Here is a 27,880-nt window from a genome sequence, read left to right on the forward strand (position 1 = left end):
ATTTGATAACCAAGCCAATCCCACAAGAGCATCTTTTTCAGAAAAGTGAACAAATTTCAAATGATCAAGTATCTTTTTGAATTAGGTTGGTTAAAAAAAAAAGAAAAAGAAAAAGAAAACACCAAAATGACAGTAGCTGAAATCAAATAGAAATTCTTTTCAGTCTCATATTCAAGAAGTCCAGCTGGTGTCACTCAAGGCTGTGCTGGTATTCTCAAGTATTGTGGACCCTGCTCCTCTCTTTGTTTCTCCATAATAGTGGCCTACAATTTATGTCCAAGATGGCAGTTGGAGTTTCAAGTTATTATATTGCATTCTAGCTACCGGAAAAAAAGTACCTGCCTCTACTTTAAGTACACTCCCTAGAAATCACAAATCATTTTCACTTGGCTCTTAATGTGCAAAAGTTAGTGACACGAACATAACTAGCTGCAAAGAGCTAAGAAATGTGGTCTCAATTCCAGGCTGCTATGTGCCCAAGTGAAAATTGAAGCTTTCATTTTTATGGAAGAAGGGGGAAGAGTGTCTGCCCTGGTAAGTGTCCAGGGACAGCAAGAATTCTATTGCCTATTACTTTATTTTCCTGTCCAGCCTAGACATCTGCTGAAAACCTCAGCCATTAGCAAGAGAGTCACGCATAGCAAAATATTAGGATTTCCATCCTTATTAGCGAATGATGTCTAAAAATCTATTCTTCCGGCATTTCATATCTGATATATCAGGGATAATTTTTATTTTCTTGGAACTCTCATAAACATCAACTTCCAGGAATAGTTGTAACAACAGCAATAAAACAGTAAATTGCAAAATATGTAATGAAATGAACAACTGACCACATAATACTATATATGTTTTTATTAGTACACAAATATATATCTTTATATAATTTTAAAAAGCCTTAAAGGCTACAGGCAAAACTTCTAATGATTGTTACCTTTTGTGTTATGTGATCAGGGTTGATGATCACATTGAACTTTATCTCTGAAGTTCTAAAAATTTACAACAAAACAAGATATGCTTGGGAAGGTAGCAGGAGAAGGAAGTAGATATAGTTTGTGGAAACTCATAGGAATTCTGATGTATCCTAACTGTATAGCCATTGTATCAATTATAGGTTTTTATTGTAAGCAATAGAAACCAACTCTAATGAATGAAATAAAAAAGGGAATTTATTGGAAGAGCACTGATTATCATAGATTCAAACATAAAATTGAATAAACTATGTAGTAGGAAGTAAGGGTACCACTATAACTCCAGCTGCCTTTCATTCTTTTGTCTCTGTTAAAGATTTACCTATGAGGTAAAATGACATTGGCAAAGCTTGAGGTGTATTCACTAGCTAAGGTTTGGGAGGTAGGAGCTGTAAGTGGGTACCTTGATTCTACTAAGGCAAAGAATGTGGAAAAGACAGTTGCCCAAGTAAAAGTTAGGGTCGTGTTGCCAATAAAAAGGGAGAAAGAATATTAGGAGGCAAAAGCAATAGATGTCTATAACTATCACAGAACGCTAATTCTATTAATAGTTCCTTCCTTCAACTACAATTTATAGGATGCTCTGTGAGTATTTAGGGCAAGTTTGGTTTTGGAGCTAGGATTAGTGATTTTAATTATCAAAAGAACCTTTACTTGGTTACATTACAGTGAACCATGCTAACAAATGTTCTGTACTATCATAATTTGTTCAAAAATTGTTTTATTTACTGCTCTTATATACTGAGCAATCTAGTCTCAACCTCTGTTGTTTATGGTATAGGAAGCCATGAGTGTCTGAGCTACCATTCACAAATATGTGCTACAAATGCCTGGACAGGATTATATTTTCTCACCCCATTGAGTTCAGGGTTGGCCAAAGCAAGTGCTTTGGCCAAGGAAATATGAGTAGAAGTGATATGTGTTACTTTTAAGCAGAAGTTCTAAGAGGCATTGTGTGGCTATGTTCTCTTTTTTTCCCTCTGCACAATAACCAAAGATGGTTCCGAGAGAGGATGTTTCATCAGTGTCTCATTCCCTCAAGATGAAGAGCCACAGTAAACCGGCTATCAATGCATATTTTTATTGAAAAGTAATCTCTTGCAATTGCAAACCACTGAGATTTGGACCATTGGTTACTGTAGTATAACCTGACCACTGTTGATTGAGGTACTTGTAAAATGAATTCTCTATTCAAATTTCACAGAGAATTTACAACAGAATGTGGTTTTAAAACAGACCATAAGCAGGAAATTAGGTGGAAACTGAACAAGTGATTAGAAGCTTATGCTGTGAGCAGTAGAAAACAGGTAGTTTTTTTTCTAAACAAGCAACTGACAAAATTACTTTTCTGTTTTAGACATTTAATATTAAATTTAATATTAAAGCAGTACATAATACATATTTTAACATGGAATACTCACTTGTGGACAGAACAATGGATTAAAGAAATTTTCAAATATCTGACCTCTTCTTTGGTACTAATTAGTAGTTATTTTACATGTTTATTAAGGTTTTTTGATTATTAAGTGATATATATGTTATATATATTATGTGTATAATATATTATATATAATATACATATACTATATATAATATAATATATAATATAACATATAATGTACATATTATGTAAACATTTTATATATATATGTATGTATATAAAACAAGCTGAGGAACATAAAGCTAGAAAGCAAAAGCAGATAAGTTATGATGAATTTAAAGAGCTGCATTTCTAGATAAGCAACATAAACAAAGGTTGCAATGATTTAACCTAGTAGTAATCTCTCCTTAACTCTTCACAAAAATCAATCACTAGGTCCATTTTATCTCTTCAATATTTCCTAAATCTATCCTTTCCTTCCTATCCTTACCATCACTTCTTTAAATCAGATATTCATCATCTCTTTCTGAAGGTTTGTGATAGTCTCTTAATCCCTGCAGTGTTGCTCTCCTTCAGGCTGCCTTTCTCATAGTTCTGAATACTCTTTCTGGAACACAGATTTGACTATTTTATTTGCTTGCATTAGACTCTTTTAGTTCAATGCTTTCTGGTAGTATTACAAGGTCCAAGCTCCTTAAGTAGCATACAAGCCTTCCCTGAAAGGGATTGTAAAAATGAATTCTAAAACCAGACTCTTCTATCTGAACGTAGTAAATATTTATAACAGTGTGTTGACTAAAATCTTAACTTCTAATAATATTATCTGGTTTCCCCCTCACTTCCTGTGTTTACTCTCTGACTGCTTTGCTATTACCGGATTGCCTTGCAACTTTAAATCTGCATTCCTTCTTTCCTTTCTAGTTACTTATAACTCTCTCCTTCCACCCCTCAAACTAGCTAATGCTATCTCAAGTTTTAACATTAAATTCAAGAATAATTGCTCTTACATTTCAGATTAAGTGACTTTGCCTTGAATAAGATACCTTCTCTTATTAACCCCTTTGTTACTCTGTCTGTATCTCTATTATTCCAGTTATCACATGGTATGACATTATGTTTATATATCTGTTTACCTCTATGAGACCATACACAACTTGAGAGCTGGAACTATGCCTTGTGCATCATTGTGCCCAGATACAGTTCCTGGTACATAGCAGACACATAATGAAAAAATCTGTGGAATATGTAGGAAATTGCTGTATAAAGAAAGGGTTATTATTTTACAAATCACTCTTAAACTTATTAATTATGTGGTTCAGTTGTGCTTGATTGAGATCTTTGTGATATACGTCTTTTAAAATATATTTCCAGAGAACGTTATTTCTCTCTTGAATTCTTGATGCTTTCTTTCATCTGCCAAAGATAAGTTAACCTAGTTTCCTTTCTTGCCTTGATTATCTCTACTTCTAGGGCTAAAATTAATGCTCTACTCCAGTAACTGTATTAGCATAGGTGTCTAGTATTTTAATTTCCTTAAATTAATAAATTATACATAAATTATAGGCAGTTAAAAATTTTGTGGGAAGTGAGGGGTATGAACATGGTGACTTTTCTTGGTATTATAAAAAAGAACAAAATGAGCATGTAAATGAAATTATATATGGTATGAGTCTTGATATGGATATGTTATTTAAAGGCTTGATTCCAGCTATTTATAAATACTCTATTACTATATGAAATTAAATTGAGGACTCTAGCAGATAATAATGATTGTGTTTATATGGTTTTCATGTTGCAAGGAAATTGTCACTTGGAATAAAAAAGCATTATTGTTGGCCCCGGAGTGTTTGAAACATATTTGTTATCTAATACATTATAACTGAAGATCTGCTTTTTACAGGACTCTAACAAGTGCTGGTAAAGACCTACAAGATAATTTTCTGATGGCCCTGGCCATGAGAGAGGAAGACAATCGCAATGGAAAACTGAGTGTAAGTACATTTCACACAACAGCTTAAAATGTATACACTAAAGACACAATTAATATTAAAAATGTAATATTGAATGTCTTAATCTATGGGATATAAAATATAGTTCTTCTTTATTAATTATTTATTATAGGAATATATCTAGAATGTTAAAAATTCTCATTTACATCTCTAGAAGTAGCCAAATGGTTAAAAAAAAAAAAAAAGGATTCTATACAATTTTTTTGCAGAGAAAAATGCCTATGCATGGCAGAATGGTTCTCTAACTCCATGCCACCTCTAGGTAAAGCCTCTTGCTTTTCTTAAGCCCAGCCTCTTCTTACACTGTCTTAAGTGGCATCACCCACTGACCCTGAGTTTTGTCCCCTGATTTTATGTGACTCCTAGAATATAGTAGCATAGTCTGCCTTTTAGTACTACTTGGCAGATGTGATAGCAATCATGTAATAGAAGAACATGTGTTATTATTATTATTTTGAATGATTTAAGGAGAATATATATTTAGTTTATTAAAATGTGTGCTATATCAATATCAAATACATAGAGTATGTGAATATTATTGGGAATAAAGATTTACTTTCACACTTTGTTAATATGATATTTGTGATAACAGTCTTTGTAAGTCTTAACATGTTCCAAATGAAATTTAATAGAAAAGGCAAATATTCATGCTAAAACTGTAGTAGGTGACTGACTTACAGAAAATTATTCAGAAGTAATGTGACGAAAAATTTAGAGGAACAGAAAAATATATATATAAGGAGATCTATTCTACCAATGTTTTCTTAATAAAAATGTTGGAGTTTTATTCACTATCAGGTCCACTGAAAATATCACGTGAAAACAAAACCCTCAGTGTACTTCAGAGAGATAAAAAAAAATCATACCATGTTTAATTAATTGAATAGAACTAACCCTGATTTAAAATAAGGAAAAATTTCATGTAGGAAGTAGGCTGACAGAGATTTTAAAAGGGTGGGGATGGAAATATGGGCAGAGACTAGATTTTTGCCAACCTTATTAATCACAGCAGAAAAGTCTGGAATTTATCTGACTGTTAGTAGAGCAGCTAGAGAGATTTGAGGAAAGGCAGGAGAAAAAGGTATCAAAGGAACATGGGTTAAGGACGCCCAAGGAGGAGCAAATGATTATCAGTGGTCAAACAAGTTAAGAACTGGAAAAGCATCCATTGTGTTTGGCTGTAGAGTTGTTTTTTGTTTGTTTGTTTGTTTTGTTTTGTTTTTTCCTTTAAATTTGTCAAGAACAAATTCTACCCACAGTAAAGATGGAAATCGAATTCCATAGAATTGAAAAAAATGATCCATGATTATTAAATAGTAGGACCAGCAAGCACAGACAGCTTTAAAGACCCAGAGTCTGTGATTTGAATCAGAATAGGCTTCTTTTCAAGCACATCTTCTTTATCTTGTTCTTCCATTGGTATCTCCCTTGATGACAAATTACGGCACTAACCACCCATTTACTCAGATTAAAAGCATATCAGTTACAGACTCTACTTTCTCTCACCCATGTTGAATGAACTACTATCTTCTCTTAAGTATAAGTCAAATAATTTTACTTTTTTCATCCTAAACATTATTTACCTTGATTCAAGCCACTATTATATCTTAAATAAATTAAAACAGCCTTTTACATGATATACATGTATATTTTCTTGCTCAACGTTCATTCATTTTCCAGTCACTCAAAACATATTTCTTGTGCACTTGCACAAGCTTGGAATGGTTCTAGGCATTGGGAGCCCGGGGGTGCTGTGGCGTTCATGATCTTAGCAGGTTTATATTTTAGATAATGAAGATAGAAAGTAAAACAAAATAAAAGTAGAATAATTAAATTCAGCTCTGGATGGACAGTATAGGAAATATAATATTAATATTTAAATTAGTATGATCTTCCAGCATTTAATTATACAAAACATTCAAATTTATTTGCAATTTATGTACAAAAACACTTTTTAAAATATTTTTGATTGTCATATAGTTCTTCAAATGACAGGCACAATGAATGTTTTTTCCCTAGTGATATAGCTATTTAGCTTTATTTTAAATGTGAGCCATTCATGTATGAAAATATTTCTACCTCATGCCTCATGTATTTCAGGTTTAAAAATTCTTAAAAGGCTAAACTAAAATGAGTAATTTTATTATTTCATTCTCATTTGTATGTAGATTTATTGTTTCCTGAGCAAGTAATGTAGTTTTCTGACTGCTCATGCTGTGAAGTTAACACTACCACCACAGTGAAGCATTTATAAAGTGTGTGCTTATGACAAGTGCTTGCCCCAGCACATTATAGTGGTCTGGTTTAGAATAGCCAACAACTCACATTAGAGGCACATGACAGTAATGCAAACAAAGATGTAAAGAAGACAGAGACTTGAACTCATTGAATGAATATACGAAATATCACAAATGCATTTTCCCAGAAATATTAATGGAAAAGTTATAGAACTTAAATATTTAAATGAGGCTGAGATTAGGACATAATTTAATATCCAGAAATAGGATACAAATATAGTAATATAGCTATAATTGCAATAGGAATGGTAGAATTATAGAGGATGCTTTAATGAAGATGTACATCTTGAGAGCATTTCATGTATCTGATAGAGACTAAGGAAAATCTTAGAGGTCAAGATGTGATAATTAAAGAAAAATCTAGTTAGAAATTAAAGGGGTTAAATGGATTATTTTGAAACAATAATCTTTAATTTCTTTCCAGACTACTCTGAGGTGTTTACATAGCAGATCAGTCTGTTTTATTTTCTACCTTGGTGTCTATGACATAGTTATCTTACAGTTTTTCTACCTTTCTTCTGGCTTTTTAACTGAATCTCTTTCTTGGGCTTCTCATCTTATACCTCCAGATGACCTGCATCTCTACTACTATACACATTTTCCCTTAGCGAATCATTGAAACCCATGAGATCACTGACTATATTTCTTGTTACAAAAAAAATAGAAACCTAGATCTTTTTTGTCCATCTATTAATTACTTTTTTAAATTAGTCATTAAACAAATAGTGATAAATGGCTCTATACCAGGCATCATACGAACTGCTTGGAATACAATGAGTGGCAAGTGCTTATGGAGCTTATAGTTGTTAGGGTCAGAAAATGAATAATCAAATATAAATTTGCATAGAAATAAGAGCAAATTTGCAATGTCACAGGTGCTAGGAAGGAAATCTAATTGTATGTAAATGGGTAGAGGATGACATAATCAGATTTTCAGATAGAAAACATCAGTGTACCTTCAGTATAGGGAATAAATTACAGAAAGGATAAAGCAGATGCCAGCAGATGCATTACAAATTCAGATGAAGACAATGATTTGAGAGCTATTTAGAAGATGAACTTGACAGGATACTGTGATAGGATATAGTTAAAGAAAGAATAGAAAGAAAGAGAGTGGTTTGGGAGATAGATAGATGATACTGCCACTCTGAGATGTAGTGCACTCCAAGATCAGAAATCGGACACAGAGATAATGTGTTTGATTTTGGTTGTAGTGAGTTTGTGTTGTTTTTGACAAAAAAAATATATTCAGTTAAGTAGGAAGCTGGAGAAAAAGATCTGAACTCTACTCCAATGTTTACCTCCATGTTGCTATCTCTCGAATGCTCAACATTTATTCTATTGCTCTATTGTGTGTGTGTTTTTTTTCCTTTTCTACTTATCAGATCTCATATCCATTTGATCACCAACCCTGTCAATTCTACTTGGTAAATATTTCTCAAATAAATTTGAGAGAGGAGGCAGGAAGCCAAAGCGATGAGCAACAGCCAGGTGTATAGGTTCTGTTGCTGTGCTCAGTAGCGTGGACAGTGCTACTGAGAAGAAGGTGATGAATGTCCTTAAAATAATATGCAAATGGTTGATGTGGTCAGACATGCAATTTAGGTGTACACTGGCTGTAGTGTATGGGGATAAGTGAGTGTACATAGAGATAGAAAATGAGGTATAAGACAGGGAGGTCAACCGAGAGGGTATTGTAACAGTGCAGGCAGTAGATAATAAAGGCTGGGATAAATAAATGACAGAATGAACGGGGGAAAAAAAGATGGATTTGACTGATTACTTAGGAGACAAAATCTGCAAACCATGTGCTTTGTTTTTATGTAAGAAATAGGGAAGAGCAGTGGAGGACTATTCCTATGTTTCTATTTGTAAGATTCAGTGGAAAATGAGCAGCTGATAATAATTTTAATAAAGGAAAGAAGTATAATCCTGGCTTTAGAGGGTTTAGTATAGTTCAGTGATTTAAAAAACAGAATTTTGAGGTAGACAGTAACTAGACTGAAGTTCCAGACTGACTTCCTACCAAGTATTATGGATTGTAAAAGGACATTATTATATTTTCTAAGCCACAATGTCCTTCTCTGTAATATGAGGATTAAAAGAGTACCCTCATATTAATATTGATTATTTAAAATATAGATTAAACATTTGTCACACTTATGATACATTGCAACTATTTAATATATAATAAATTTTTATAATAAAGGAGTATTATAACTGCTAAAGCTATAATTGTGAATAAAATAGATATGGAAAATATGCAATACTTTTGCTGATAGTATTTAAGGAAAACATTGATTAGATTTGAATTTATCTTCAGATAAGATAGTTGAAACAGTTCTTTGAGACAATCAGTTGCTTATACATTTTATTAGAGATGTAAACATTGTTGATCACTGTTAAGATATTATAGCCATCAGAATACTTTCTTAAAGAAATGCTATATGGGTATTTTTGGTGTTGTGGGAACCACTGTCCATTGCAACATATACTCAGCTCAGACCTCTTTACTGTTTGCCAAAAACAAACATGTATAGAAAATGGGACCTCACTATAATGTTTCTAATGTAATAGGATTATGCAACTCTTTATAGTGAACAAGCAGCTGGGGGAGGAGACAATTGTTTTTAAGATGGTGCTAAACTAAGAATCTTTGATTTGTTGAATGAAAAACACAAAAATAAGACATTTCCTTACTAATCAGAGACTCATGAGGATTATAATGAGAGGTCACATGATGTTCTGAGTGGGAAAAGTGAAACCCGTTGACACTTATTTTCCCACTGAATATTAACTATGTAAACAGTTACATGAGTGACTAGTTTTGGCTTTGAAATATGCATTATTGAAGCTAGGAAAAAGCATTGCCTACAGCTTTTCTTTCAGAGTCATTCAAAGAAACCACTGTACCTGAATCAGGAAAATATATGAATTAAGGCAGTTCCTAATATATCCATTTCCTGTGTTGAAATCTCTATGAAACATAAGATTGCGTTGTATATGACCAATAACATTGTGCTGACATGATCTTTTCCCTCCTTGCTATTTTCCAACTTTTATAAAATGTTCCCTTTCAAGAAAATGAAGATATTATACAGATGTTTATTTCCTTTTTAATGGAATTCATGCTTGTCCACTAATAAACTCTTATGGAAATTACATGACTCACACAATCTTACCCTCATTTTAAATAAATTACATCAATGTTTGGGAGATAAATGCATATCAACGTTTATTTCACTAGAAAAAGTGTAGCTGGATAGATCTTTAATTTCCTTATTTCCTGGATAAAACTATGATACAGAGGCGGTGAGAAGTGCAGGAAAGAGCAAAGGTTATGGAGTCATCTTATCTGAGTTTGAATCTTGGATTTTCTGATTATCACAAGCTAAAGACATATTTCTCAACTCAACACAGCCTGAGTTTCCCCACCCAAAGTATGGGGATGATAATTTCCACACCGCTGAGATATTTTCAGAATAAAATTATGTAATGTGTAAAGCACATCTAAGCCTAAAACTTGGTAGGTGTTTTTTTTCTTTTTTTCTTTTCTGAGGCAGTGCCTTGCTCTGCTGCCCAGGCTGGAGTGCAGTGGTGCCATCATGGCTCACTGCAGCCAGGAACTCCTGGGCTCAAGCACCTGCTGCCTCAAACTCCTGAAAAGCTGGAACTACCAGCATATGTCACCACACCCAGCTAATTTTTTTTTTTTACTATTTGTAGATACAGGGTTTCCCTATGTTGTCCAGGCTAGTCTTGAACACTGGGCTCAAGTTATCCTTTTACCTGGGGCTCCCAAAGTGTGAGCTACAGTATTATAGATGTTTAATAAAGCATAAATACCATGTGTTATGTTAGGTCAGGTTCCCTATAAGCAGATCCCCAGATGCCAATTTTAGTGCCAGCAATTTATTAAGAAAGTTCTCTCATCTCATTATCATATTGAGAAACCTCTCTCATAATGGGTTATGCATGAGGGAAGTATGATACTATAGAGGAAGAAGTTAGGCAGAGATGTAGTTTCAGTGGAAATCTCTTCCCAGTCTGGTCTCACAGAGATCTCTGGTGTATGACTGTTTGGTCTGCCTGAGGCAAGGGGAATGTGCTTTTATACACTTCCTTCCCCATTCCTCTCTCCATCAATTAATTATCAGCTGCCACAGAGGTGGGAGACTGAGAAGTGGCCCCTGTCAGCTAAGAACATTCCTTTTGAGGAGGGTGCAGGTGGGAACCATTAGCTTTTAACACCTGCAGGTCTGGAGCTGGGTACATATGCCTGGGAAATAAGATCTACGAGGGACACTGCCAACATCCACTGCAGTGCTCTAGAACTACAGATGAAAAAGCTTAGTGCTAGCCACTTTAGGGAAAAATAAAAAAATATGTCATTGTTGCAATAATGTAATCTTATGGAAGCAAAACATAATTTTGTTTAGGTGTTTAAATTTATCAATTATTTTATATGAAAATTTAATGACATCTTTAGTGTTCCATATCTGACATGAGACACAGTCATTTGAATTAAAAATTTTACATATGTAAGAAGCTTTCCCAATTAAATCTAATGTCTGCTAGTACATGTCCCATATATAATCGGTGTTTGGTTTTTCACACTGACAGAATCAAGACAGCCAATTATACTTCATTAAGAGAGTTTTTTAAAAAATAATGATGATTATAATTTCAGCAAAAGCTAATATGTATTAAAAGCTTACCAACTACTGAGCGTTTTTTGTAAGTGCTTTATATTCTTGAACTCTTAATTTTTATAACATATATGAAGTAGGTATTATTTTAATATCCTGTTTATAGATGAGAAATTTGAGACATGAAGAGATTGAGCATCTTATCCAGGTTTACATAACTGGTTAGTGAGTGAGTTGATTTAAATCTAGGCAGTCTAGCTCCAGAGTGATTCTTAACCACTATGCAAATGAACAAAATTGCCCTTCAGAGAGCAGAACTTATTGTAAAACCATATTACTTACCACAGTGGGTTGTTAGCTCAGAAGTAGCTGATAAAATTGATGTTAATAACAACAGTAGATACATTAGTAGCTCGTATTGCATGACAATCACTGCTTTAAGCACTTTATTTGTTAACTCAATTGCACGTGATCTATATCTTTATTTCTAGGTGACAGAATGAGCCACAGAGAGGTTAAATGTTTTGCCAAAAGTTCATGGTAAAACCCATGTTTAAACTCAAGCAATCTGGGTCCAGATTCTGGGCTCTTAACAATTGAGCCCCCAAAGAGAGACACTCATCTCTAGAAAACATAAATATTACTTCCATATGAGTAAATAGTTAAATATGAAATTATGGGAAATATCTTTATACCTTTTGGGAATAATTTATTTTAAAAATACTAAAATCACAAACCATTAAAATTTAGTGAATCTTATTTCATTAAAACTAAAACCCTTTATTGACAAAGATAATTAACAGTGTTTAAAGACAAGCCACATATATATGCAATACATAAAGCTGAAGAAGCATGTGTATCAATAATTTAAAAATAATTTTTACCAGTTAAAATCCAATCAATAAGCATACAGATTATATACAGGAAATTCAGGGATGAGGAAGCCAAATAGTTCAATAATTAGAAAAAGACACTCAAATTTACTAATGTTTCAGAATGATGTGTGCAGAATGACTTTCAGTCACTGATGAGCCCTGTTCCTTCTTGTATCACAGTTTCCTTATCTGTAAATTGGATTACTAACTCTATTAAATAAAAAGTGCCTAAGGATTAAATGAATTTATACAGGTAAAAGCATTTAAAACACTATTTAGAACATAGAATGTGCTGGGCATGGTGGCTCACGCTTGTAATCTCAGCACTTTGGGAAGCCAAGGTGGGCAGATTACGAGGTCAGGAGTTTGAGATCAGCCTGGGCTACATGGTGAAACCCCGTTTGCTAAAATTACAAAAAACAACAGCCAGGTGTGTAGCAGATGCCTGCAACCCATAGTGTTCCTACTTGGGAGGCTGAGGCAGGAGAATTGCTTGAACCTGGGAGGCGGAGGTTGCAGTGAGTGGAGGTCGAGCCACTACACTCCAGCCTGGGCGACAGCGTGAGTCTCCAACAACAACAAAACAACAACAACAAACAAAAACACACAGAGAATGCTTAATAACTTATTATTTTAAATGTTTATATAAAGTTCAAAAACAAAATAATCATTTTATGGACACACTCATGTTCTAATCACATGAAAACTATATGGTACACACTGAGGGATAATATATACCTTAAGTTAAGGAAAGTGATTACATTGTGCTAGGTAGGAGGAAGTTGGAAAAGAAAGGAGGGAGAAGAGTAGAATTGAAGAATAGGCTTTTAGATAACGCTTTGTTTCTAAAATTTATGATTTTAATGTGGGAGAATGTTCAAATTTGAGCAAGTTGCTTAGCAGGATGTTGGCTACCTGAGTATTAGGTGTATTAGTTCTGTTAATATTTGTTTTATTAATCTTTCTTTATGTTTAAAATATTTTATAGTCATACACAGAAGCAAGAAAGATAGATTATAATCCTTTAGGAAAAATTTTAAGTGAACAATTATAGGTGAATTAATTATATCTAGTAACTTGTTTACAAAGAAACAACAATAACAACAACAGCAACAAAAATGCAGCCAAGAGGTCAAACCTTGGGATGGCAGCTCACAATTTTTCTTCTCTGGAAATGGAATTCAGATCCAGGACAGGTGCTCCAGAGGCCATGGATGTCCTCCCTAATCCCTAACTCTCTCTACCTGGATGATAGATTATTTTTGAGCCAATAGGATTCGCTCTGTTGACAACAGATATTAGAAATGAAGAGACACAGCTAAGGAGTCACCGAAGCTAATCTTTTAAAATATATGATCATAATTTCCTGCTGTTGAGGTCCCTGATCTACCTATGTATCTATCCATTTGACTGGAAGGGCCTTCAATAGGGTCTTTAAATTTGGGAGATACTGTAGGACCATTTCAGTAAATCCTCCGTTTTGCTTAGAGTTCAATTTTTGGTTTACAGCAAAGAGAACATTAACTATAACTTTAAAATTAGTACAATTTATTTTTAACAAAAAGAAGATAATCTTTTAGTAGAATTCTTTCATGGAAACAGATTATTACCAATTCCATCCAGAAAAATCTTTCAGAAACATTGGTTAACTGGAGTCTATGGATTCACACTCTGCGCAAATAAGAAAGCTGTTACATCTTTGCAACTCAATTTTATGTACCTTTTTCATATGTTAATTCATATATTAAGAGCTATTAAAATTGCTATGAATTTTGGAGAAATCAAATGCAAAATGTGACAGGTTCGATAAATGTAAAATTATTGAATATGTTGATTGCAGTGATGTACATAAGGGTTTTTACTTTTTGAAATATTTGTGTTACTGAAATTAAGAAAGATGCTGTTGTACATAACTGAGGAAGCATTTACAGATTGTTTTGAATTTGTGTATATGCAATAAAGGACAAATATATCCATAAGACTGTTTGACCCTTGATACAAAATGATAGTGATATTTCTTTCTTCAAATCTATAAATTGTAAGAAAAAACTTCTGGCTGCCTAACCTTAACAAGTACAATGGCTTTCATATTGCAAATGATACAAAACAAGCAAAGGAAAAAATAATTTGCTATGTGAAATATATCATTAGAAACAGATAAATTAAATGGCTATTCTGTCAAATAGTTTTACTTCTCAAGATTAAAAGAGGGCCTCATAAGAAAGATTTTAATAAAAATCAGTTGTCAGGAAAGATGTTGAGTGTGCTATAATAAATAGCAGAGCTAATCTTCAGAGCAATGAGTGGGATATAACCATGATTATTCTTTAAAATTTGTGAAAATTATGACCCAGTCTAATTTACAAATCATGGTGGTGAATTTGGCAGAAAACACTGAAGTAATATGTAACAGTTCTAATTTAGTGTTTTTGTTATTAGGAGAAAATTAAATTGCACAATATTTGAAAAAAAATTTTCTTCTGATTTTCCAGTTGAATATAATTTAATCTTTTAAGAGTTTGGTGTCTATAGCACAGTTTGGATCAGAAACAAATTTAGTAATCATGTTGATTTCTCTTTTTAACTCTAAGATGTGGTTAATTAATTAATTGCTCTTTACAACCTAACTTTTGAAACAATATTATGTTTATGTAGATGCTATAACTAAAAAGGGAACACAATTGAGCCTTCCCATTCCTTTTCCCTACTACTTTGTCCAGGAGAAGAACATATTTTGCAGTTGGATCTTCACAGGGTTGTGGTTGGCATATATTGGCAGGCGCTATTCTTTGGACCAACTGTAGATGTCTGACTTCATTATTGGTCCCTATTTACTCATTCTTGGTAGAGGGGAAAGTCTAAATCTGAACCAATGTCTTCGTTGCAGGTAAGATAGCAAGAATACCTGTTTGAATTGGCATGGTGGGTGACATACATATATATATATCTATCTATCTATCTCAGAAGAATTCATTTACCTGTCATTCTTTTCGTAGGAATTGCTACTCATCTTCATATTTGAACAGTATAGGGCTTTTGCAATGTTAACTATTGCAGTGATAATTAAGGCTACTGTCTTTTATTGAATGCTAGCTTTGTGTTGGCATTTGTAGTTTGTCAAATCTATTGGCATAAAATTATTTATAGTATCCCCTTATTATTTTAGTGTCTGTGGGCTCTATGATGATATCCACACTCCCCAGATATTGATCTTCTATTTTTTCCTGAGCGACTGACTAGAGATTTATAAGTTTGTTGATCTTCTCAAAAAGCCAGCTGTTGGCTTCATTGATTCTGTCTTGTTCATTTTGTTGATGTCTGATTTTTATTATTTTTTTATTCTGCTTACTTTGGGTTTAACTTGCTTTTCTGTTTCTAGTGTTTTAGATGAAAGCTTAGGTCACTGATTTGAGACTTTTCTTCTATTCTAACATAGGCGTTTGAATGCTGTACATTTCCCTCTAAGCACCACTTTTGCGCCATCAGATATTTTGATAAGTCATGTTTTCATTTTCATGCAGTCCAAATTTTCTAATCTCCCTTTTGGTTTATTTTTAACCATGAGTTATCCAAAAGTTGTTTTTTAGTTGCCAAATGTTTGGATATTTTCCAGCTCTTAAATTTCTCTAGCTCCTCTGAGATTGTTCACTTTATTAATTTTGAATACTCATTCTTTTCTTCCTTTCCTGTTAAGATCTTATTATTTCCACTTACTAGGTGTATTAGTACATTTTCACACTGCTATAAAGAAATATCCAAGACTGGGTAATATATAAAGAAATAACGTTAATTGATTCACAGTTCCACATGGCTCAGTTAGGCCTCAGGAAACTCAGGATCATGGCAAAAATGGCAGCAGTCACCTTCTTCACGTAGTGGCGGGAAAGACAGAGAAAGGGAAGGAGGAACCTTTCAGTCACTTATAAAACAGTCAGATCTCATGAGAACTCAGTCACTAGCATGAAAACAGAGTGGAGGAAAACTCCCCATGATTCAAATACCTGTCACCAGGGTTCTTCCTCAACACCTGGGGATTACTATTTTAGATGAGTTTTGAATGGGGACAAAAAACCATACCATACTAGGATTGGGCTGAATAGGCATATCACTAGTTTTTTATTTTTCTTTCCTTCTTACCCTTTCTACAACTTACCTTGTGTTAAAAAAACATGAATAATCTTGCTTTATATGTCATTTTCATTTTAAAAAATCATATACCATTTATGTTTTTTTAATCTTAGTATTGCATTTTTATGTGATTCTGAGAAAACTAGAATTGTTGTTTTGTTTTGCTTTGTTTGTTTTAAAATTTTATTCTATTCCCTGAATTACTTCTATGTCTACCAGGATGAATTTTTGTCTCTGTATATATTTGTGTCTACCACATCATAAGATTTTTCTCAACTATCTAGTGATTCTTGGTTATTCATTCACATTTAAGAATAACATGACATAAAAGCTATTAGCTCTGTAGCTCTGTGATTCTAGGTAGGGTCAGCTAGTTAGTAATCACTGATAGGTTTTGCATTAGTCTGTGATTGGAGAGAAAGCTTGCCATTAGTCAGAGGCCCTATTAAATATGGAAGGCCTTGCTGTTTGGCATCAAGTCCCAAGCTATGTGTTCTAATTCTCCCCCAGGACTTGGTTCAATTTCTTTATTTATTAATCATAAGTCCTTTGCCTTGGTGTTTGAGGGGGCATGAATATCTGGCAATGGATAATTCTTTCGTATGGGTAGAGTGTATTTTCAGCTGACCTTGTTTTATCCCCACTTAACCCTTCTTACCTTCCACATCACTGGAATTCCTGAGTCCTGAGCTTCTCCAGGACTCTGCCAAGATTAGTTTCCTTCTTGCATGCAACCCGTCCTCTTTTGCCCCCTCCCAAAGATAACAAAGGTATATTTCTATTTCAAAGTCACAATTATATATTCTTACGTTATCTTCTAAAAGTTTTATTGTTTTAATGCTCACATTTAGATGTATATTTCACCTGCAATTACCATTATTTCTCCTTTTCTTCTTCCACAAGGTAAGCCCAATTATGCCTGCTTCCCTTTTATTAATAATGTTCAACACTGGCTTTTCCAAAATTGTATATGTATCTGTTGCTTTGCAATAGATGCAACTTGATAGGCTAGTTCTACAGTGACTTGTTGATATAAATGCTCTGTATCTCATTGGATTGGGGTAAAGAGTAACAAAATGGCATCTCAATTAGTTGAGTAGTTGAGAATTAATTTGCTGGAATGAATATAAAATTTAACAAGTTGTTGTTTGAAGGATTTCTGTAGACTTAAGAAATGAAAGTGTCTTTGAAAGAATGTTACATACCACTTTAACATCTGCAATCCAATATGAAATATTTATCAAGTTTTCAAGCTAGAGAAATTATGGACATATTTTCTGGTGTGTTTTCTGAGGTGGTGAAATTCTCTCAAATACTTGGAAAAATATTTGAGGAGGAGGAACATCCAGTTCCAAAATACTTTCTCTTTTGAGGAGAGTGGATTTTGCAGTGTATGCAATACATAGCACTCTATACATGACCCCTGGTGAGGGTTCCCATTATAGTGGTGAGTCTTTCTGAGACTCTCCTGAATGAAACAGAATTGAGCAAATGAAAGATCTCATTTTCTATAATCATCTTTTTGAAGTCAGAAGAAGGAGAGTGGGATTGTAGAAGGTGGGGAAAGAGAAAAGCAGAGAGGGACAGATAGGTGTTTGACACCAATTTCATTATGAACTATATACCATCTTAGAAATGAAGGGAGCAGAGTTTATCTTGTTCAGCCTCTGACTCATTGTAGGAATCCTCCTTTGAGCTTCTTTGACAGATGGCTATGCAGTCTTTGCTTAAATAGTTTAAATATTTTCATTGATAGGCAGCTCATTTCTTTGCAGGTTGTTATTTGGATTTCAGCAAGTTCTAATAATTAGACTGCAGTTGGCAAAATCTGCCTTCTTTTAGTTATTGGTCTTTTGGAGCAATGTAGAATAATGCTTCTGCTCCATTGTGATTTTTTAAGATAGCTTTCACATTTTCTTTTAAATATTTAGGGCCTTTTAAGGTTAAAATTTAAAATTTGCTCTTGGCATTCTGATTTTTTTTTCTTCTGGATATTCTCCATATATTCAGTGTCTCTTTGGAAACTTCTTTTTAAAATTGAGGTTTAGCAAACATATAAAAGCATACAATTCGTAAATGTGCAAGTCCGGAAATTACTACAAAATGAACAAACCATTTGATCACTACCCAGAATATGAAAAAAAAAATTACTGATTCTGAATAAGTCTTATGTATGCCCATTTAGTCACAACTCTCCTATTAGCAAAGATAATCCCTCTTTTGATTTTCAATACCGTAGAACAATTTCGTCATTTTTAAATATTATATAAATAGAACCATATTGTCTGACTTCTTAAACTAAATATTTTGTTTATGAGAACCATCCATGTTGTTGTGTATAGTTGTGATATATACTATTTTATTTCTGTGGTTTTCCGTTTTTTGATAACACAATTTTTGTTGTTTCACTTTTTATGGACAGTGGATTGTCTACAATTTTTGGTTGCTATAAATAATGAGGCTATGCTTATATATATATCTTTGTGTGAATATATGTATATGCGTTTCTATTGGTTATATATCTACAAGTAAAATTTCTAGGTCATAGGACTTATGTATGTTCAGTTTTGTTTAGTAGATAATGCCAAACACTTTCCAAAGTGATTAGATCAGTATAAATTCAGAGCAACTGTGTATGGGAGTCTGTATTGCTTCAGGGTCTTGCCAACATTTCATATTTTAATTTCTGATTTTATATATCCTAGTAAGTGTATAGTGTTATATCATTATTGTTTAAATTTGCATTTACATGATTATTAATGAGGTCATCAATATGTTTATTGGTCATTTTAATATTTTCTGAGAAGTGTCTTTTCACATTTCTTATCCATTTTTTCTACTGTATCTTTTGCCTTTTTCTTATTTAGGCATTTTGTACATATTCTGGCTAAAAATTATTTGTTGATTATATGTGCTGTGAATATATTCTCCTTCTCTGTAGCTTACCTTTTTGCTTTCTTAATGAAAGTTCTAATTGTAATGTGGTCCAATTCAATTTATTTATCTTTTCCTTTATGGCTAGAGATGTTTCCACACTGTTTAAGATATCTTTGCTATCTCCAAGTTACAATTATATGTTCCTATGTTATCTTCTAGAAGTTTTATTGTTTTAATATTTACATTTAGATGTATATTTGACCTACAATTACTTTTTTTTTTTTTTTTTTTTTTTAAGATGGAGTCTCGCTCTGTCACCCAGGCTGGAGTGCAGTGATGTGATCTTGGCTCACTGTATCCTCCCCCTCCTGGGTTCAAACAATTCTCCTACCTCAGCCTCTTGAGTAGCTGAGATTACAGGCATGTGCCACCATTCCTGGCAAATTTTTGCATTTTCAGTAGAGATGGGGTATAGCCCTGTTGGCCACACTGATCTCAAACTCCTGGCCTCAACTGATCTGCCTACCTGGGCCTCCCAAAGTGCTAGGATTACAGGTATGAGCCACCGTACCTGGCCTATCACTACTATTTTGCATATAGTGTGAAGTTACATTAAGATACTCATTGCACATCCTAGCAAAGATGTCAAGCAGGCATAAATATAAAATTTGAATTTTGAAGTAGAGGTCTGGATTGAAGTTAAAAGTTTAGAAGTTTTCAGTATATAAATGCCACTATGAGATTAGATGTTAAAGAATGTAGCCTAGATAAACAAGAAGCCTGAGGACAGAGCCTAGGACACTCCAGTGTATCATCCTAAAATAGACTTAGTACTGTGCTACAGGCTAGTATACAAAACAGCGTACTAGTGTGGAACACAGTGTGCTATAGATTCTTATTACCTGGATACTACTTTTAGAAATGTACCCTACAATTGTATTGATTTATTACATTGGCTTGTGCCTGTCACATCACTATATAAACTTCAATGTTACAGCAAACCAAAATGTGAGATATTTAAATACAAATTGTGTTTAAGCCATGCCCTTCATTAACCACTACTGGACTATAAAAAGCAGCAATTTACATGTTTTCTTAAGCATTTTATGGTGTTTTCATGTTATTCAGATTATTTGTTCAAGCCTGTCAGGATATTTTGGGATCCTAAATAGTTAATTCAACATGTCAACTATTTTTCCTTTATTCTGGCATTCAGCGTTGGCAGATATGACATGAAAGTGACTAATAGCAAATGCCAGATACTGTAGGATCATACCCTAAAATCTCTGACTGATATGCTAGAGGCCTTCCTCTTCTAGCTGACATTGCTCCGAACTGCAAATATCGTTTAAGCAAAGCAATTTAATTGTACCTAACATACTGTCATCCAGGTCCTATTTCCTCATGTTTTCAAGAAGAGAAACAATAAGACAAGACACCTTTCTATGAATCCCTGCTTGTGATTTTGAGGTAGGGCACCCACTTGACCACATTCTTAGAGTAAATCACTTCCAGTATAGAGTTATTTCACCTCTGTAAAAAAGAATACCCACAAAGTGGTATGATGCATGTCTAAATGTCATACTTTGGCCTCTAGCTACCTCCAACTATGTGAAAGTAAAAGTTTTATGCAAAATAATTTTTATTTGGCCAAATCCAAGAAGAAAGTCTTTAAGTATGCATTCATTTCAGTTGCAACATTTATAAAGTGCCTGTTTTATGCAGTACACTATTCTATATATTATTAAAGCATAAAGGAATTATGGATCTCTGTCCTCACACCTTGTATCTAATGTCTGTGTCTGTCCTTTACACTGCTGTCGAATCCACAGTTCTATAATCATCTTCATTTTCTGCATAATTTGTTTATGAAATCACATCCCGTGATAGCACTGTTTCTTAAGACATCACCATACGTCGTTGCAAGGTGCTTTTCTAACTCCTTTTTAGCAGTGATACTAGTTGGCTCTTTACAGTTATGTGCCTAACATTCATATCCTGTGAATTATCTTTAATTCTCTACTGTTTTATATAGGTTTGGCATTCTTTAAAGATAAAAATCTTTAAATCTTATCTTTAAAGCATCTTATCTTTAAAGCAATCTTTTAAAGATGTTTTAAAGATAAACATCTTTAGTCTTATAGAGGTAAAGTCCTGTAGTTAATGACTTAGTGGGTCTAGAAAATACTTTAAAAAAAAATCTTCAGTCCTATCATTTTTTTACTAGTCCACACAGCATAACTTCAAAATTACAGCGGTATTGACTTTAAGGACCCATATTAGCAATCAGTACAAATTCAAAACTCTCTTAGGATACCTCTTGTTTGCATTGTTACAAATTTCACATAAAATTAGGGCCTGATCTTGCAGGCTACTACTGTTACACCCCTAGGACATATTTAAGGTGGGAAATTGTGTTTAAGTTTTAAGGGATCATTTATTTTTGAAATATTTACAGTAATGCTTTTGTAAAGCACGTGACCAAATCTCATATGGGCCTTTAGTAATGATACAGTGAAGGTTGTTGCTTATCAATGGAAAACTTGGATGTTATATACTTGAAATTGGGATACAAAAACAAAACAAAAAGCTGAAATTTATCAGATCTCAAATGGAAAATTCATAATCCATGAATAATAAACAAAGAAAATATTTTTTAAAGTCAGCATGTCCGAATGCCTCTGAGATCAGTTTAACATATATGATCTACACTTATAAATAGCAGATTACCAAAATCCACACTGCCCTTGGCTTGAATGAAGGTGATATTTTTGAAAGAATGAGCTGTACTGAAACAGTTTCTGCAATATATTAGGCACAAATATGCTTTCCTCCCATGTTAGGCATGCAGAACTTTTTCCCACCTGTTGACTTTTCCTTAAACAAACATATTATGTGATGTAACTAATCCAAAGAAAATTTTCTCTTCCTCTATGTGAATGAACTCCCCTTTTACCCTTTTGCTAAATCCTGGAGTTCCGATGTAGTTCAGGATCTTGTATTACATCCATGTCACTTTTTGGAATCTCTTCAATGCTATAGTGCCCTGAATTATTTTCAAGCGTTTAATCAACTTCTGTTTAGATCTGTTTTCTCCTTTCACTGTGTACATTTATTCTCCAAATACGAATATAATACAGATTGGACTCCCTGTGCTGTTGCGAGATTTTAAATTAAAAACAAGCTTTGTCTTACAGTTTTTAATAGTTGCAAAAATGACAAAATTAAGAATGTTTCATCAGTTTTTACTGTAGCTATCATGACAATTATTGCATACTGTGGTTATTTGCTTTCTTCTCACTGTTGAAAAAGTCCCCCCTTTTTTTTTGTTGTTGTTGTTGTTGTTTGTTTGTTTCATGGGAATAAACAACTCCTGAGGAATGGCTCTATGGATCCAAAATACAAGAAAAGTTTCTGGGACATGGATTTAAACCTAATCTGTGGTAAAGATAATAAGCTCTAGAGTTAGAACTTTAAATTTGTAGTTGAATTCTGATATTTACTAGTCAAACCACTTTGGGGGAAAAAAAGGCTTTTCCCTTCTGTGCCTTAGTTTTATCAGTTATAGAAAGACGGTGACTATTATATCCACTCAAAGGAATATAGAATGATTTAAAGGAGATGGAATAAGTAATGTGCTTAGTATGGTGACTGTATTTATTGAATGCTTAACAAATGTTAGTTGTTATTAAGACTTATATATGAGAGTATTATATAAAACTGCAACCTTCCCATATGGTTAGAGAGAATAATCAATAGGAAAGAAATTTAAAAAGTTTCATAGCTTTTAGTTAGCATATAATGAAATTGAGACTCAAAGAGGTGATAACTTATTATATACACCTTAGTTATCTAAGAAGGAACAGAACAGAGGCCTTGGAGGCAATGCCACACATCTACAACCATCTGATCTTTGACAAACCTGACAAAAGCAAGCAATGGGGAAAGGAGTCCCTGTTTAATAAATGGTGTTGGGAAAACGGGTTAGCAGTGTGCAGGAAGCAGAAACTGGACCCCTTTCTGACACCTCACACTAAAATTAACTGCAGATGGATTAAAGATGTAAACATAAGACCTAACACCATAAAAACCCTAGAAGAAAACATAGGCAAAATCATTCAGGACATAGGCATAGACAAGGACTTCATGACCAAAACACCAAAACCATTGGCAACAAAAGCCAAAATAGACAAATGGGACCTTATTAAACTCCAGAGTTTCAGTACAGCAAAAGAAACAATCATTAGAGTGAACTGGCAACCAACAGAATAGGAAAAAAATTTTGCAATCTACCCATCTGACAAAGGGCTAATATCCAGAATCTACGAAGAGCTAAAACAGATTTACAAGAAACAAACAAACAAACCCATTTAAAAATGGGCAAAAGACATGAAGGGACACTTTTCAAAAGAAGACATTTATGTGACCAACAAACATATGAAAAAATGCTCATCATCACTGATTATTAGAGAAATGCAAATCAAAACCACATTGAAATACCTCCTTACACCAGTTAGAATGGCAATCATTAAAAAATCTGGAGACAACAGATGCTGGAGAGGATGTGGGGAAATAAGAACACTTTTACACTGCTGGTGGGAGTATAAACTAGTTCAACCATTATAGAAGACAGTGTAGCACTTCCTCAAGGACCTAGAAATAGAAATTCCATTTGACCCAGCAATCCCATTACTGGGAAATACCCAAAGGAATATAAATAATTCTATTATAAAGACACATGCACACATATGTTCATAACATCACTGTTTACAATAGCAAAGACCTAGAACCAACCCAAATGCCCATTGATGATAGACTGGACAAGGAAAATATGGCACGTATATGCCATGAAATACTATGCAGCCATAAAAATGAATTCATGTCCTTTGTAGGGACATGGATGAATCTGGAAACCATCATTCTCAGCAAACTGACACAAGAACAGAAAATCAGATACTGCATGTTCTCACTCATAGGCAGGTGTTGAACAATGAGAACACATAGACACAGGGAGGGGAGCATCACACACTGGTGTCTGTTGAGGGGTTCAAGAGAGGGACAGTAGTGGGGTGAGGAGGTGGGGGAGGGACAACATGGTGAGAAATGCCAGATGTAGGTGATGGAGGGATGGAGGCAGCAAACCACATTACCATGTGTGCACCTATGCAACAGTCCTGCATGGTCAGCACATGTGCCCCAGAACCTAAAGTACAATTAAAAAAAATTTTTTCTCACTATTTCATCATGTGACATTATTTAGAGTAGAAAATTTGTGCTCCTATAACTTAATTTTGCCTAAATTTTGAGTGAATCTGACTTAGATACTTCTTAAAATTTTTAATTTGATAAATTTTTCTTGACTACACATACCAAAAGATAAGTCATATGAATAAACAATAGATACTGTTAGAGTTTGAGGGCATTATTTACTATGACTTCATTGTGCCACATGTACCTTTGCAATTAGTTGAGAGAAAATTCTAAAGTCAAATAGAATGAAAAAATAATATTAACTCTTAAACAGATAAATCTATACTGGAATGATGGCTTGAGGTGAAAGCAAATGGATTTGCCATTGCAGTATTTTTCCTCATTACTAGACTTTGGAACAGCCAGACTAGAAGAAAGTTTGTTGTGTATAGTGGAAAATACCTAGGGTTACCACACCACCTCACACTCATGGCTATTGCTTTATTATCTCTATCCAGTTGAAATAAGCATGGATCACTTTCTTGTTCATTTCCCCAGGGAGAAATAAGGGATGGAACAATGTAATTAAAAACTTCAGCACTATTCACAACAGCAGAAACATGTAATAAACCTAAATGCCAGTCAATGATAGACTGGATAAAGAAAATGTGTTACATATACACCAAGAAATACTTCCTGTGCATTGATAAAAAAGAATAAAATCATGTCCTTGGTTGAAGGCCAATAATGGCTGAAGACCATTATTCTTAGCAAGCTAATGCAGGAAGAAAAAGCCAAATACTGCAGGTTCTTGCTTATAAGTGGGAGCTAACTGATGAAAACACATGGATGCTTAGAGGGGAACAACACACCCTGGGTCCTATCAGAGAGTGGTAGGTGAGAGAAGGCAGAGGATCAGGAAAAATTAATGAATACAAGGCTAAATACCTGGGTGATGAAATAATCTGTATAACGAATGCCCACAACACAAATTTAACTACGTAATAAACCTGCACATGTGCCCCTGAACTTAAATGTTAAAAAAACATTCACCAGTTTCTAAATAAATATAAATAAGGAGAAGACAGTTATGAAACACTAGATATGTGCTTTTTAAAACCAGGTTACTTGTCAGGAATGCTTGCAATCACTTTGGTTGTACAGGCTTATCCTAGTGGTTCTAACATAAGAAATAACATAATAAAATTAATAAAGAATGTATAAACATGGAAAGGAAGAGTCGAAAATATTTATGATGGAAAATGATGTGTTTTTTTTCCAAAGTTTAAGAGAACTAATTGAAAAATTATTAACACTACCAAGAAAGTTCTGAAAGAAGACCATATAATAGATCTCTGCCTTATACCAGAGAAGAATTCTAGTATATAATGTTTTAAAATTATATTTTAAGTTCTGGGGTACATGTGTAGATCGTGTAGGTTTGTTACATAGGTATACACATGGTATACACATGCCATGGTGGTTTGCTGCATCCATCCCACCATCATCTACATTAGGTATTTCTCTTAATGTTATCTCTCCCCAGTATCCCCATCCTCTGCTATCCCCCCACCCCCTGACAGGCCCTGGTGCTGGTGTGTGATGTTCCCCTTCCTGTGTCCATGTATTCTCATTCTTCAACACCTACTTATGAGTGAGAACATGAGGCGTTTGGTTTTCTTTTCTTGTGTCAGTTAGCTTAGAACGATGGTTTCCAGCTTCATCCATGTCCCTGCAAAGGATAGGAACTCATCCCATTTTATAGCTGCATAGTATTCCATGGTGCATGTGTGCCACCTTTTCTTTATCCAGTCTATCACTGGTGGGCATTTGGGTTGGTTCCAAGTCTTTCCTATTGTAAGCAGTGCTGCATGTGTGTGCATGTGTCTTTATAATTGAATGTTTTATAATCCTTTGGGTATATAACCAGTACTAGGGTTGCTGGGTCAAATGGTATTTCTATTTCTAGCTCCTTGAGGAATCGCCACAGTTCTTCCACAATGGTTGAACTAATTTACTCTCCCACCAACAGTATAAAAATATTCCTATTTCTCCACATCCTCTCCAGCATCTGTTCTCTGATTTTTTTAATGATCGCCATTCTAACTAGTGAGATAGTATCTCAATATGGTTTTGATTTGCATTTCTCTAATGACCAGTGATAATGAGCTTTTTTTCATATGTTTGTTGGCTGCATGCATGTCTTCTTTTGATAAGGATCTGTTTATATTCTTTGCCCACTTTTGGATGGGGTTGTTTGTTTTTTTCTTGTATATCTGTTTTAGTTATTTGTATATTCTGGTTATTAGCCCTTTGTCAAATGAGTAGATTGCAAAAAGTTTTTTCCGCTCTGTTGCTTGCAGGTTCACTGTAATGATAGTTTCTTTTACTGTGCAGAAGCTCTTAAGTTTAATTAGAACCCATTTGTCTATTTTGGCTTTTGTTTACTTTGCTTTTGGTGTTTTAATCATGAAGTCCTAGGCACTACCATTCAGGACCTAGGCATAGGCATAGAAATTTAAATATGGAAATTAACCATCATTAATTTAGATTGATGAGAGACAAGTCTGGTTGGCCCTGGTGGCTAATTTTTCTTTCCTTCCTTGGTTGGCTAGTAGAGAGCTGACTCAACAAGTCTATTAGTTTAATAGAAGGACAGCCTGTGGGGCCCAGAGGCTCCCACTTTCTAACAAGGCCATTCTGTGAGAAAAAGTCTGCTTCCATTGCAAATCACAAAGGTTCTCCTGCCCTTTGGCCTTACGAATACATGAGGCATTACTGACTTCAAGGCCCTTCTCTGCTGGAGCATTGGTCATGTGCACACAGACCTGGGCAGTGGGTGATGGAGCTGAAGAATGGGGAGAGGGTGTGCTCTATTGCTTTTCTGCTTATCAGTTTGCTCTTGATGCCCCCAATGTTATATTCTCATTATGAGGTGCTGGTGGTGTGTGCTTAGACCTCATACTCCCAAAAGTATAAGCAAATATTTATGTACTTTTAGGATAAAGTTTTCTGAGCGTGACACCAAAGCCAAAAATGTCAAAAGCAAATAATTAGGAATTTGACTAAAGAAGGCTTTAGCATGTTAAAAGTCCTGTAAGCAAAATGAGAATATGAAAGGCCACATGTGAAAACTCTGTTAGCATATTTTATATATTAATTTTAAAAAGACATATTATGACATATTACTTAACAGAAAAATAAGCAGAAGAATGAATGGACATGAAAATGCCCAAATGTCCAGTGATCACTTTATAAATACATGGTGCAAAATATCTAAACTAAATTGAAACAATAATTAGGTACAATTTTTGCTTCTTAATATAATATATACATACATATATGTATATACATGCACAAATGTACATGTATATTGTAATAGCTATCATTGAGTGCTGAGAGAGGTGATCCCATGATCACGTTGAACTATTAGTAGGAGCATTTCAGCAATATGTGACAGTAAGTAGAATAATATGTATATCCTTTAGCCACTGATAAAAATT

The 27,880-nt window shown here is 34.0% G+C and overlaps 1 protein-coding gene across 2 annotated transcripts in view; it reads left to right on the plus strand.

Annotated features, from left to right (window-relative positions):
• The window catches only part of CFAP299 (cilia and flagella associated protein 299), a 644,411-nt gene that overhangs the window by 255,469 nt on the left and 361,062 nt on the right, over positions 1 to 27,880 (plus strand). For both annotated transcript variants that reach the window (XM_003923943.3, XM_074396342.1), the window contains exon 3: positions 4,253 to 4,343. In XM_003923943.3, coding sequence (XP_003923992.1) covers positions 4,253 to 4,343 — 91 coding nt within the window. The remainder of the gene's footprint in view (positions 1 to 4,252; positions 4,344 to 27,880) is intronic.

The sequence above is a fragment of the Saimiri boliviensis genome, chromosome 3 (genome assembly GCF_048565385.1).
Source record: "Saimiri boliviensis isolate mSaiBol1 chromosome 3, mSaiBol1.pri, whole genome shotgun sequence".
NCBI lineage: Eukaryota > Metazoa > Chordata > Mammalia > Primates > Cebidae > Saimiri > Saimiri boliviensis.